This window comes from Geotrypetes seraphini, chromosome 11, assembly GCF_902459505.1.
Source record: "Geotrypetes seraphini chromosome 11, aGeoSer1.1, whole genome shotgun sequence".
In the NCBI taxonomy this organism is placed as follows: domain Eukaryota; kingdom Metazoa; phylum Chordata; class Amphibia; order Gymnophiona; family Dermophiidae; genus Geotrypetes; species Geotrypetes seraphini.
This window is the reverse complement of record NC_047094.1, coordinates 108765977-108779764: the sequence shown is the minus strand read 5'-3', so window position 1 is coordinate 108779764 and position 13788 is coordinate 108765977. Positions and strand designations below refer to the sequence as shown.

General features: G+C 40.2%; 1 protein-coding gene across 5 annotated transcripts in view; it reads right to left on the bottom strand.

Moving 5' to 3' along the window:
* Nucleotides 1–13788, bottom strand: part of RIPOR3 (RIPOR family member 3) — a 229110-nt gene that overhangs the window by 68279 nt on the left and 147043 nt on the right. For all 5 annotated transcript variants that reach the window (XM_033915149.1, XM_033915148.1, XM_033915152.1 and 2 more), the window contains 2 exons: nt 11593–11636; nt 7041–7166 (listed from right to left, as the gene is read on the bottom strand). In XM_033915149.1, coding sequence (XP_033771040.1) covers nt 7041–7166; nt 11593–11636 — 170 coding nt within the window. The remainder of the gene's footprint in view (nt 1–7040; nt 7167–11592; nt 11637–13788) is intronic.

Sequence of the window (13788 nt, the reverse complement as noted above, 5' to 3'; positions counted from 1 at the left end):
ACTTTGTGTTTTATTAAGACCAAATCTATGTTGCAATTGTGGAAAATCCAGCAGTTTACCTTCTGAAATAATATCATCTAGAGATCTAATGCCTGCATTAATCCAGTTCTTCCAAAGGATTTGAGCTCCGCCAATTTTGATCTTGGAGTTTATCCATATGGATTGATTAGTTGATTTGTATATTGGGATGGGTGTTAATTTATCAATAAATCTCAATGTTTTCCAAGTATCCATTATTATTTTATTTTCTTTGTATCTTTTAGGTATATTAATACTTGGTAAATGAACTAAATTTAGGGGAAACATAAGGCGCCATTCCAAATATAACCAATCTGATGCATTATCTATAAGTTCTGGGAGGATCCAATACATACCCTGACGTAGAATATAGGCTTGATGGTACCTATAGAAATTTGGAAAATTTACCCCTCCCTCCTTAATTGATTTTTGTAAGGTTACTAAAGCTATTCTAGGTGTCTTACCAAGCCAAAGAAATTTTGTTAAAATTCTATTAAGCTTTTTATAAAAGGGCCCCTGAAAATAAATAGGTATCATACTCATTTGGTAGCAAACTACAGGCAACATCATCATTTTAATAGTTTGAATTCTTCCCCACCAAGAAATATGTAATGGGTTCCATTGCTCACATAACTCCGTAACTTTTTTTAATACATATTTTTCATTTTCTTTTACAGTATCTTCAATTGTTTTTTTAACTTGAATGCCTAGATATTTAAATCCTTCTTCTTTCCATATGAATGGAAAAGTATCAAATAATCCTTTTACACAGTGAACATTCAAGGGTATAATTTCAGATTTATTCCAATTAATTTTATAACCTGAAAATTTGCCAAACTTATCAATTAATTCCAATAAAGAAGATAAGGTAGACTCTGGATTTCTCAAATAAAGCAAAATATCATCCGCATAAGCCGAAATTTTATATTCCATATCTGAATATGGAATACCTTGTATCTCCCTCGTTTGCTGTATTGCTAACAATAAGGGTTCTAATACAACATCAAATAACAAAGGAGATAAAGGACAGCCTTGTCTAACTCCCCTCTGTAATTGAAAACCATCAGATATCTTATTATTAATATTTAATCTTGCAATCGGGAAGCTATACAATGTTTTTACCATTTGTATAAATCCAGAACCTATACCAAACCATTCTAAAGCCTGATACATAAAATTCCATTCTACCCTATCAAATGCTTTCTCAGCATCTAATGAAACTGTAAAAGCCGGTTCATCCGTTTTTTTTGATAAGTTTAGCATGTGAAATAATAGTCTAGAGTTATTGGAGGAATGTCTTTTAGCAACGAAACCCGTTTGATGCATATCTATAATATGTGGGAGAGCTTTGGCTAATCTCAAAGCCAAAATTTTCGCCAAAAGTTTATTATCAACATTTATCAAAGATATAGGCCTGTAGTTTGAAACCAAAGTAGGATCTTTATTTGGCTTAGGCAAAACAATTATTATTGATTCAGCCATAGTACCTTTTATATTACCTTTTATAAGTTGTGTCTGATATAATTTTAATAAATGTGGGGAAAGGATATTTTGAAATGTTTTATAAAATTCTACTGTGTAACCATCACCACCTGGAGCGGATCCAACTCTAAGAGATCTCAATGCTGTTTCTAATTCTTTTAATGATATAGGTTCTTCTAAACTTCGTTTTATATGATCAGGAATTTTAGGTCCATTAATTAAATCTAAAAATTTTTTTCCATCTTTTTGTTTCTCCAAATAAGGTTCGGAAGAATACAGATCCTTATAAAAATTTAAAAATTGTTTTAATATTATATTTGTTTGATTTGTTATTATACCATTATCATCTTTTATTCCATTAATATTAGTTCTCCTTTTTTTTTGCCTTAAGATAATTTGCCAATAATTTTCCCGCCTTATTAGAATTTCCATAATACACTGTTTGCTTGGAAAACAAATCTTTTCTTATCATTTTTGAAGTTAATTCATTATATTTACCTTTTGTTTTCAAAAGAGCTTGTAAAACTTCATATTCCCATTTACTTATCAATTTAGCTTCTAATATTTTTATTTCTTTTTCTAATTCTATATATTGTTTTTTGATCTGTTTCCTAATAAAAGCTGAATATGATATAATATTACCCCTCATAGTTGCTTTAAATGCATCCCATACATTCTCTATAGATGTATCTTCCACTAAATTTGTTTGAAAAAATTCATTAATTTGTGTTTTAAAATTATCCAAAAATTTGTCATCCACAAGCAATGCATTATCAAATCTCCAAAGAGGTCTATTATTTTCTAATTGATCTAATTGTAATTCTATCCATATTCCCGCATGATCCGAAATGATAATAGGATCAATGGAGGCTTTAATCACCTGTTGCACTTTATTTGTTGAAACAAAAATATAATCTATTCTTGAAAATGATTTATGAACCTGTGAACAAAATGAATCTCTTGTTTCATGTTAAGAAGTTCTTCTTTAACTTCAGAGATTTTATTAGAGTTTTCAGTCAGCATTAGTTTTATTTTAAATAGCTCAGTCATAATATCGGTCTTTTCAGCGAGCTCTTCAGCTTCCATCGGGAACGGCACATTCGATGGTGACAGGGGAGTTACTTTTGTTCTTTTTGCAGATATACCCGATATTGAAGGCTTTTCAGATTTTCCCTGCTTCATGCTTGCCATTTCCGACGTTGTTTTATGTTATTTTTATTTCGATCCGACAAAGTGAAAGTTTTATTTTTATTCCGTCTGTTGCCTGGATACGCAGAGCGCCGCGGTTAAGCCGCCATTTCGTGCGCGCTCCAAACCACGCCCTCAATTTTGCCTATTTTTATATATTAAAAAAGTACTACATAAGGTGAATGTCCATATTGCTGTCTGTTGTTCTGCTGAGCACTGGCATTGAAACAGCAAAATGCATTTATTGCATACTTGTCCTCTGTCGGAAACAAATTTATAAACAAAGCCCTGCCAGCTGAACATCTCTTTCTCTAGTTCAGCAGCAGGAACTTTGATTTATAAGAATGGAATACGCTAAATATTAGAGTACTAAGGCTTATATGGATGCTGCGGGGACGGTGACGGGGCGGTGAATGGGATGGCAGTGGCGGTGATGGGGCGGTGAAAGGGATGGCAGTGACGGTGACGGGGCGGTGAATGGAATGGCGGTGACGGGGCGGTGCAGAGGATGGTGGGCCGGGGACGGGGCGGTGACGGGGACAGATTTTTTCCCCGTGTCATTCTCTAGAGTAACAGCAGATGTCTCTGAGCAAATTGAGCCCTTAAGTAAGCTCGGTGTATTCATTTAGAAAAATATTTAAATTGGAGAGAACAGCAATGGATATATTCTTTAAACACAGTAGTACCGCATGAGCATAACATAGAGATAGAATGGAGTATATTGTTTTAGATAAGGGAGCAGTTGAATGGGAGGGAAAGAAAGTCAGCTGACTACTGGGTTTAAAGGGACATTAGAATGCACTGATGCCATCTTGGCCTGGAAAAGAGCAGGAGATGACAGCAGCAGCAAATTTAAAAGGTAAAAAAGTTTCTTTAAATAAGTTATAAGAGAAAATTTTAGGGGGACACATTAATGAAAGAAGTAAATTAATGTGTTTATTTGTTGAGGGTGTGCTCAAGAAGAGCATTTAGACCAGGGATGTACAACTCTAGCTCTTGAGGGCTGTAATCCAGTCGGGTTTTCAGGATTCCCTCAGTGAATCTGCACGAGATCTATTTGCCTGCACTACTTCCATTGTATGCATATTGATCTCATGTATTTTCATTTGGGAAATCCTGAAAACCTGGCTTGGCGAGGGCTGAAGTTATGCATAGAGAATGACACGGTGGCTGTTACCTGCGGCTAGCCGCGGGTAACCCGCCGAAACAGTAGGGAAAAAGAGAGTGCTCACAGCGGGTACGAGGACAAGGCCATCCACTGCCCCGTGAAGTGGTGAATGGCCTTGTCTCCGCAGTTAAGGAAGGGCAGGCGCGTGGTCACCGATTGCATGCAGCCCCCTCCCTATCGCCGCTGCATCTATCTCCCACCCTCCCTTCCTTCTTACCTACCCATCGCCAATGCATCTATCTCCCTTCCTCCCTTCCCCTTACCTTTGGGGTGCATTTTTAATTTAATTTGTTCAAGCAGCCCGAGCCTGAAATCACGTGCGTCTGTGGAAGCCTCTCCTCTGACGCAACTTCCAGTTCCAGGCTCAGGCTGCTTGAACAAATTAAATTAAAATGCGCACAGAAGGTAAGGGGAAGGGAGGGAGATGCACAGACTGCACGAGGGGTGCTGAAGGGGGGTGGAGAGAGTAGTGCTGCCCAATTTAGGGAAAAAAAATTTCAATTCGATTCGATTCAGCCTATTGAATCGATTTTTCGATTCGATTTTGCTGCCCAATTGAGTGTTTTTTTCAAACATCCTGGTGGGTTTATTTTATAGCCTCTTCACCCCTTTTGTAGCCTCTTCACTCCGTTTGCCCTCTCCTACCCACACTGGTGCTGTGGTGTAAACAAAACAAACAAAACAGACTTTTCCTCTCTCTGTTAAATCCTAGCTCACATTCGAGGTCTAACACCACCTCTGGCAGGATACACATTTAAAATCTGACATATTGTAATCACAAAATAGAAAATAAAATTATTTTTTCTATCTTTTGTTGTCTGATCATTATTAAAATCATGTTGGTCCCAGGCTCTGGTTGTCTTTTGATAGATAGTAGCAACGGACATTAGCATCCTTTCACTCTTATCAGGTATGCATAAAAAACACGGGCATTAACTATACTTCAACTAAATCTCATGTGCTGTCAGTTCTTTAGTATCAACAACCTAGCTAAAAAACATAACTGTACAAACTATATTAAAATTATAGTAAAATATAGTAAAACTTAGGAGGCTGATATCATCAAGAGAACACTTATGAGATATGCAACATATATGGAAAATGGAAACATAGGATGTGCAGCATGTACATTGAAAAACCAGCTTAGAAATCATAAAGCATATACATTGATAAACCAGATTTAGAAATCATGTAATGATCTAAAAAGGGGAGCATAGCCATGCAGACTACATGGAGATATAGTAGAACGTAGGGGGCTAATGTCATAAGGTGAAAAGCACTTGAGTATAACATGAATAAAAAAATAAAACCAATATCTAAGAGAATAGTGAGGAAGGAGCTCATAAAACATTAAAACAGCTTGTGTAAAAAAATGTAATGGAGGAGCTACTAAATGGAGATACTAAAAAGAGCCATGCTTAGTAAAATAAGTGAACCATATTAAACCAGAAAGGAGTCATGCTTAATGGAATGAAGGAAACTGTGGTAAAAAGCAGATTTCACATATCTAGTAAGAAAAATAGAATACAGGAGGAGCATAAAACACAAGAGGGTGACCACTGGAACAACCATGCAGAGCCAGAACTAGAAACCGGAATGAACCTGAATTAAAGTGTGGGAAGAAGTTCCACAGAGAGTAAAAAGCAGACCATAAATCTGACCGCAGTACCTTAAAATGTAGAACACTGAGAGTTGGAACCGCTATAACCAAGAAGAAGGAAATTAGAATCTCAACTGGGAAAGCACACCATATCTTAATGCTAAAAGTAAAGAAATCAAAATAAAAATAAAGAGATGAAAAACAATAGGTAAACCTTACCGTGGGTAGTCAGGCTATAGCATCCAAAATGCAACGAAAGTGAAAGTAAAAAATGGCACGAGAGATGTTAGAGTTTAAAAGCAAAAGGAGTGAGTGTTTACGTGACTGTGGTGTATGGGAAAAGACACGAAAGGCGCAAAAATTTAAAGAGGAACTTGGGTAGGCAGGGAAATGTTAAATATTGAAAAGGAAATAGTGATGACCAAGCAAGAAAAATAAATTTTAAAAAATGGAGCAAAAATGAAAAATAGGGCGGTAGCATAGACAAAATAAACAGGGATCTAAATGGGGGAAGAGAGAGGGAAACCACAAAATAAAACTACAATGCACTGGGAATTTGTCTGTAACTAAGAAATCAGCTTGTGTATGCTAAGGAACTGGCAGCATGGAACCCTGGGAGTTGCAGGAATTGCAGGACTAGTGAATCGATTCGAATCAGAAATCGGGCAGCACTAGTGGAAAGGAACAGATGCTGAAGAGGGGTAGAGGAGGGGTGGTGGAAAAGAACAGACACTGAAGGGAAATGGGGAACAGAGAGTGGGGAGAAGACGCTGGAAGGGAAATGGGGAACAGAGAGTGGGGAGAAGACGCTGGAAGGGAAATGGGGAACAGAGTGGGGAGAAGACGCTGGAAGGGAAGAAGACAGAGATGCCAGACCAATGAGGGGGGATGGGGGTGGGAGAGGCACAGTAACAGAGCAAATGGAAGAGCCAGAGAGAAGGCAGACAGTGGATGGAAGGAATTGAATGAGGAGAAGATGGGGAAAGCAGAAAAGTAGTATATTAGTTGTGTTGATAAAAATTTATAAACAAAGCCCTGCCAGCTGAACATCTTTCTCTAGTTCAGCAGCCAGAACTTTGATTTATAAAATGACAATTGTACAGAATATTGTTTCTTTTTATACTTTAAGAAAATAAGTTCAGCATAAAACTATTCAAGGCTTGTGTGGATGAGATCAGATGGCTTGCAGGAGCGGGACGGGGATGGGGACTGAGATCGCGGGGATAGGATGGGGATGAGCTCATGGGGATGGGGCGGAGACGGTGACAATTTTTTTTTCCGTGTCATTCTCTAGTTGTGCACCCCTGGTTTAGGCGAAACATGTTGAACATGTTACCCCTGGCCGAGTAGAGTACTGAAGTTTAACAAAACTTAAAAGTTTACCTTTGGTTATTGATAGAGAAATAAGTAAAATATTAAAATAATAGATTTAAGGACCGATGACAAATTGTCATATAAAGCTTAGGGCTATGGGAGTAATGTTGAGCCCAGAGTGATGCCACTGAGGTCAGGTGAATTAAGAATTTAAGAAGGATCTGGGTTGATCTTGGACTATTCCATCTCTCTTATGATATGAGCTGGTACCTTAATTTCAAAATTTTCATGTAGATTGGGTATAAATATTCTCTCTTCCTCATCCCATATCTGGCTGTCATCTGTTTCAATCTTTCCCTTCAGCTTCCATCTTGATCGGCCAAGTCGTACTAATACCTGCAAACAGTGAAAGGACAAAATTCAAATTGCACAAAAGTTAAAAAGCGCACACTTACATTGTGACAAAATGGTATTTCCTCTTGAGAGTGACATGGTAATTGTTACCCTAGACCAACATGCCTGGTATTACGTCTTGGGATATTATTTGCTTTATCCCAGGAGTGAATGGTTGAAAGGCATTTATTCATTTATGTTTGGGTCTTTTTTCACATACAATAAAGGACAACATGATGTATGAGGCAGTCTTTATCTAGACTTCTGTCTGATTGATGCTAGTCATCAGTAAAGTTACTGCCTGAGCCTTAATCTCATTTTGTGTGCCATTCGTACAGCTCATACTGATGTCCATTGTATATAAAGGGCTTATGCATTATAGGCCTGCCCAACATTACTAAACTCTATTTCTATTTTACTTTTTCCTTTCAATCTTTCCCTTCTGGAAGAATTCTCATTGCGAGCCAATTCCCCCTTTTTTGGTATTTAGGTTGGACTTTATTGGCTTCTGAGTCCTCAGGGTTTCAGCGGTTTAATTACCGCAGTAGACCATTCCGTGGTAGTGCCATGGAGATAGGAATTGCTGCTGTGGTAATACTGCAGCAATGGAGACAGAGCACAGTCCTTCCCAAACCTACCTTCTAACTTCCTTTGTGGTCTAGTGGTCTTGTCAGGGGCAGGAAATAACTCTTTCTTGCCCCTGCCGCCGCTATAGCCACTACCACCGCTCTGAAGATTTTCAAGATGACTGCCAAGACTTTGTGAGGCATCCTCGCATGACTTCATGAAGTCTCATGAGGCTACCACACAAAGTCTTGGCAGTCATCTTAAAATTCTTCAGAGCTGCGACAGTAGCAGCTATAGTGGCAGTGGGGCAAGAAAGAGTTAGGTTCTTTCCTGCACCCTCTCGAAGAGGCCACTAGGGATGTTCAAGTAGGGCACGGGGTGGTCAGGTTGGAGTCAGAGTGTGGGGGGAAAAGGGAAGATGGATGGATGCCAGAGGAGAGAGGGAAGAAAGGAAGGAAGGATGCTAGGGAAGGTGGGAGTGAAGGAGAGATGCCAGAGCAAGGAGGGAGGGAAGGATGCCAGAGCAGGGATAGAGGGAAGGATGGATGGATGGGTGCCAGAGCAGGGAGGGATGTCAGAGCAGAGAGGAAGGGAGGGATAGATGGATGTCAGAAGAAGGAGGGAAGGAAAGAAGGATGCCAGGGGAAGGAAGGATTCCAGAGCAGGAAGGGAGGGTGTGCTGCCATGGAAGGGAGAGAGGAAAGGAAGGAAGGATGCCAGAGCAGGGAGGGAGGTATGGATGCCAGAACTGGGAGGGAGGGAAGGAAAGAAGGAAGGATGCCAGGGGAGAGAGGGAATAATGGAAGGAAGAATGCCAGAGCAGGGAGGGAGGGAGGGATGAATGGACATTAGAGGAGGGAGGGAAGAAAGTATGCCAGGAGAGGGAGAGAAGGAAGTAAGGATGCCAGAGCATAGAGGGATGCCAGCCAGAGCATGGAGGTTGAGATGAGAGAGAGGAAAGTGAAGGAATAGAGAGATGCCTGGGGGAAGGGAAGGGAAGTAGATAAGATATGCCAGGGGGAGGGAAGGAGACAGATATGCAAGGGAGGGAAGGAAAGGAGACAGATATGCCAGGGGGAGGGAAGGAAAGAAGACAGATATGCCAGGTGGAGGGAAGGAAAGAGAGAGTTATGGGGGGGGGGAGGAAAAGAGAAATAGATGCAGGGAAGGGAAGAAAAGAGGAGTGATGAAAGAGCATGGAGGGAGGGGTAGAGCCAGAGATGGGAGACAGAAAATGGTGAAGGGGTAAATCTGAAATAAATTAAGTATAAAGGAGAGAAGGGATACAGGCTGGATGGAAGGAGTGAGAGTAGACAGTTTATGGAAGGGGCATAGAAAGAGGGAAGATGCCATATAAAAGAGAGAGAGAGGGCGGACAGTGGATGGAAGGGGCAGAGAAAAAGAGGGTGGACAGTGGATAGAAAGGAAAGAAAGGGCAGATACAAAGCCACGTTAGGCTTTTTTTATCGCCGGCTATGGTGGTATTAGCTCCAACGCTGTGACGGCGATAAAAAAAGCGTAACACAGCTTCATAAAATGGGGGGTAAAATTTTTGGGATAGCTGGACTAAAATATCTGTAGTACAGAGCTGATGTTTGATTTCCTTTGTGCAGTGAAAACCCCTTATATTGATTTAAATATAAGGAAGTCATATAATCACATGAAATTCAATAAAAGTGATTGTCCAATAGATCATAAATAAGTAAATAAATGAATGATTAGATAATTAAATAATTGATAGTGGTCCTCAGTATTCACTCCTCTTGAATCAGAACTAGTCTGTAATGAGAGTCGTGAGCAAATATTACCCAACGGGGTACTTAAGCATGAAACATCCTCGGACCTTACATCCACAGTGAATGTGCTAAAGTGACCAACAATACAATACTTGATATCATTTTTTCTTTTTCTCTAGTATTATTATCTATTGTTCATATTATTCTTATTTTTTAAATGGTGACAAAATCACTCCCAGTATGCAGTAAATATTTTTCAAAATCCATATGATGAGATAAAAGTCCAATTCAGAACTAAATTCTTGATGACGCTCCCCTAACATCCACTAATGCAGACTTGTAATCAAAAATTCATTGAAAAAAGCACCACAATGTACTTATCTTTATCAAGGCTGGGGGAGGGGGTGGAAAGGAGGAGAGGCATTGTCGGTGGGAGAAGCGCTGGCGAGGGGGTGAAGGAGAGGAGAGGCACTGGCAGGGGAGAAGGAGCAGCCATGGCTGGAGAAGGAGAGGCATGATTCATTACGGTTCATCACGGCCGTTGTGGCGAGGATGATTCATCGCCGTCATTTCATCGCAGCCATGATGAAATGTCCTGTGACAAATCTTTCCATTCTATGCCTAGAAATGCCTAACAGATAGAATTGTTTCCAAGTTTTTTTTAACAAAGTGGCTTTCATGACATTGTGTAAGGGAACCTTGATGCATTCATTTGATAATGTTTCAAAATCAAGGATTTTAAAAAAGTTCAGACTGATTGCAGTAGCCCTGAAAGCTCCTAACCCAGAGATCGCCTCCTGGAGAGTTAGTGCCAGTGTCAGGAGAGACAATGGCATGGAAGCAGTCTGCTGTACTGGTTGGTGTGGCGTGGAAGATCTCATTGTTGAGGCACACCTATGAGGTATCATAGGAATGGAAGGAGAACGGTCATCCTTGTGTTGACACTTACTGTGCGTTGAGGTAATTGATACCTGGGAGGACGCAGTGGCATGCCTAGAAGTAGAAGAATATTTGTGATTCTTAGCTTTCTTACATGCTATTTCCTTCGATACTCAAGGAATCGATGAAGATGATGTAGAGTCCTAACTCTGTAAGAAGTTCAAAGTCCAATGCTCTGAATGTGGTGTCAATGCATTTGCCATCAATGCCAATGCCAGAGTTTTAGGAGGCTGGGTGTCAGGTTCTGAGTCCCCACCATGCAGGACATCAATTCCAATGTGAAACCAAAGGCTTCTAGGCTTTAAGTGACCTCTTCTGTATATGAAGGCAGAGGACACATTCAATGCCCCGATGTTCAAGACCCAGACACTACTAGAGCCTGAGATGGACCGATTACATCAAGAGCATTTTTGAAGCTACTTGGTACCACCTTTGACATGGAGGGGAAAATGACACTCCAGTGAAAAGAAACCCCAAAATGATTGATGCTCCTGGGCAGAAGTAAGGGATCGAGGTGGCCTGAAGTCCAAAAACTGAAAAATTGGAAAGATGAAACTGAACTCGAGAGGAATACAGGAACATGATAAAAATAAAGAATTATGACAAAAATTGTTCAAAATAAGGACAGGAAGGCACAATAATATCAAAACGTTTGATGCACTGAACAGAAAACTGAAAACACAGCTTCTCAGCTACACAGAAAACTAAGAACTGATGGACCTGCAAGCCAATGTCAGGTAGGATCGCACCAACATGCACACAGTACATGCACTACCTTAAAAAATTTAAAGTGACAGTGCAGTTTGGTAATGTTCCTACCAAGTTCTGTGGATGATGTCATCCACATATGAGACTATAATGTCTGCTTGTCCTTGGAGAAAGTATTTTACAGATACTAAGGCAATGACAAAACAGGAATAAAAACAGAAAGAATAAAATAAAAGGATAAGTAGGTACAAAATTACAATCTTATAATAAAGAAATAACTATACAAAATTTAAACTATTCAATAATACAAATAAAAGATACAAATAAAATATAATATTTAAGTCATTTTGACTGTCTTCTGAAATATAATTTCTTATTTATCTTAATCATTTCTATAGCCAGTATCTACAAAAGTATGAAGATCCAAAAAGACTAACTGAAATAAAACATGAATTATTTCACTTTGTATTATACAGTACCTCGTACTGGTCTCCTGAGCAAAGACGTGCATAACCCACCAACCCTAAAAATAAAAGAAGTTGGTTTTATTTGACACTCTAATAAAAAGCATAGCCCATCTCACTAAAGCTAAAGACAAAATATCTACCTAGTGCTTGCACTATACTCCACTGCAAGGACCAATAAAATAATGCAGTTTTGTTTGTTATAAGAGAACACTAAACAGAGAGAGTAATAAAGCAAAATGTTTTTTGGCCAAAATATAAACAAGAAGCATAGGAGCCAGCTTTTCAAAATGATTGGGGGTGCTAAACCCAACAGAAATTACATCTCCCTGGACACAGTCAAGGAGTTTGTTCAATACTGGGGGTGCTCAAGCACCAACAGAGCTGGCTCATATGACAAGAAAAAACCTGTGTATGCAGATAAGAAAATGGCCCTTCAATACTGATACTGATACTGAATGAAGGTAAAAGGGCATCAGTATATTAAATGTTTCTACTGGGCTTTGTGTATTGGAAAGGTAAAGGATAGCAAGTTCAATGTATTTATAAGATTTACTAATGGCTTTATTTACTAACAAAAAAATAAGTAGTCAGATTGAAATATCAGTATACTCAGTGGCGTACCAAGGGGGGGTGGGGGGGGGCGGTCCATCCCAGGTGCAGCCTTAGGGGGGGTGCACAGCCGGCCCAGTCCCTATCGCGCTCCCTCCCCTCCTTACTGGCGCCGCATTGAATCAGCTCCCTTTCTCCCTCCCTGCCCCTTACCTTTGTTGCGCTTTCACCCCCCACCCCCAACAGGCCCCATCAAGTTGCGCCGCAGCCGCCAGAACTCCAATGATGATGAACATATATGTGGCCGGCACTTGCAGCTCCTCCTATGGCCGCATCAACACTCGGGCCCACTTCTGGTGCTCCAAGCAATGAGCAGGTTCACGGCAGACTGGCGGCCCTGTGGCGGCCCAACAAACTCACAGCCTGATGCAATCTACTGCGTCCTGCTTCTGGTGGCCTTCACAGTCACATCTCGGCACTCCCAACGGCTCATAGCCACTCCTAGGCAACGAGCAACGCCACAGCTGTCGGGTTCCACAGTCTTCTGCCATAGTCATGGCCCCCAGGTAAATTTATCTTTATTGTTAACCATGGTTACATTACAGAACAATATTTGACATATTAGGAAATATATACAGGACAAATATCCCCTTCTTACTAATGCCTAATGCGGGTTTTAGCGCTGGCAGCGGCGGTATCTGCTCTGAAGCTCACAGGAATTCTATGAGCGTCGGCACAGTTGCCGCTGCTGCTGGCGCTAAAACCCATACTAGAAGGAAGGGGTATGTTAGCACTTGGTTCTCAAACAGGCCTAGCTTCCAAGTCCAGCATCTTCCTGGACATACAGTGCAACACTAGGAAAACAGAAAGTGACGCATGTCCCTATGTACTACGCTAATATAAGAGAGCAGATATAAATTCCAAAAAACTGACATATTCCAATTGCTACATTATAAATTTACAAATAAAACAAAAATGGAAATATGGTGATAACTTATTAGATTTTTAACTAGTTTCCAGAGGCCAAAACCTCCTTCCTTAAATCAGGACAAGCATACTATAACAATAATATACTGTCCAGACCTGAAAGAGGAAGTAAGTTTTGACCTTTGAAATCTTGTCAAAAAATGTATTTTGTATCACTTTTTATTTTCCACTTTTTAAAATTTATTTTTTAACCTTTTAAATTGGATCAACACAACTACCACATTACTTCATCCTAAATTAAAAATAAATTTTTTTCTACCATTGCTGTCTGGCCATTTCATTTTTTTTTTAAATTGTGTTAGCCGTGCCTGCCTCTCTCTCTCTGCTTCTGGCATGCAGCATTGCCCCCCTTTCTCTCTCTCTCCCTCTCCTCTTCCCTTGTACCATTCACCATTACCCGGTCTCTTTCTCCAGCCACATCCAGTATTGCCCGTCTTGCTCTCTCATCTCCTATACAGTATTGCCTTCCTCTCTCTCCCTGTCATCCAGTATCTCCTCTCTATCTCTCCCCATTCATCATCTCCTCTTGTCTCTCCTCCTCTTTCCCCACCAACATGCAGCACTGCCCCTGTCTCTCTGCCCCCTTCCCACTGAATCATTCAGCATTCCTGCTGCTTATCTCTCTTCTCCCATCCAGCACTGCCTCTATCTCTCCCTCCTCCTACGCTGTAT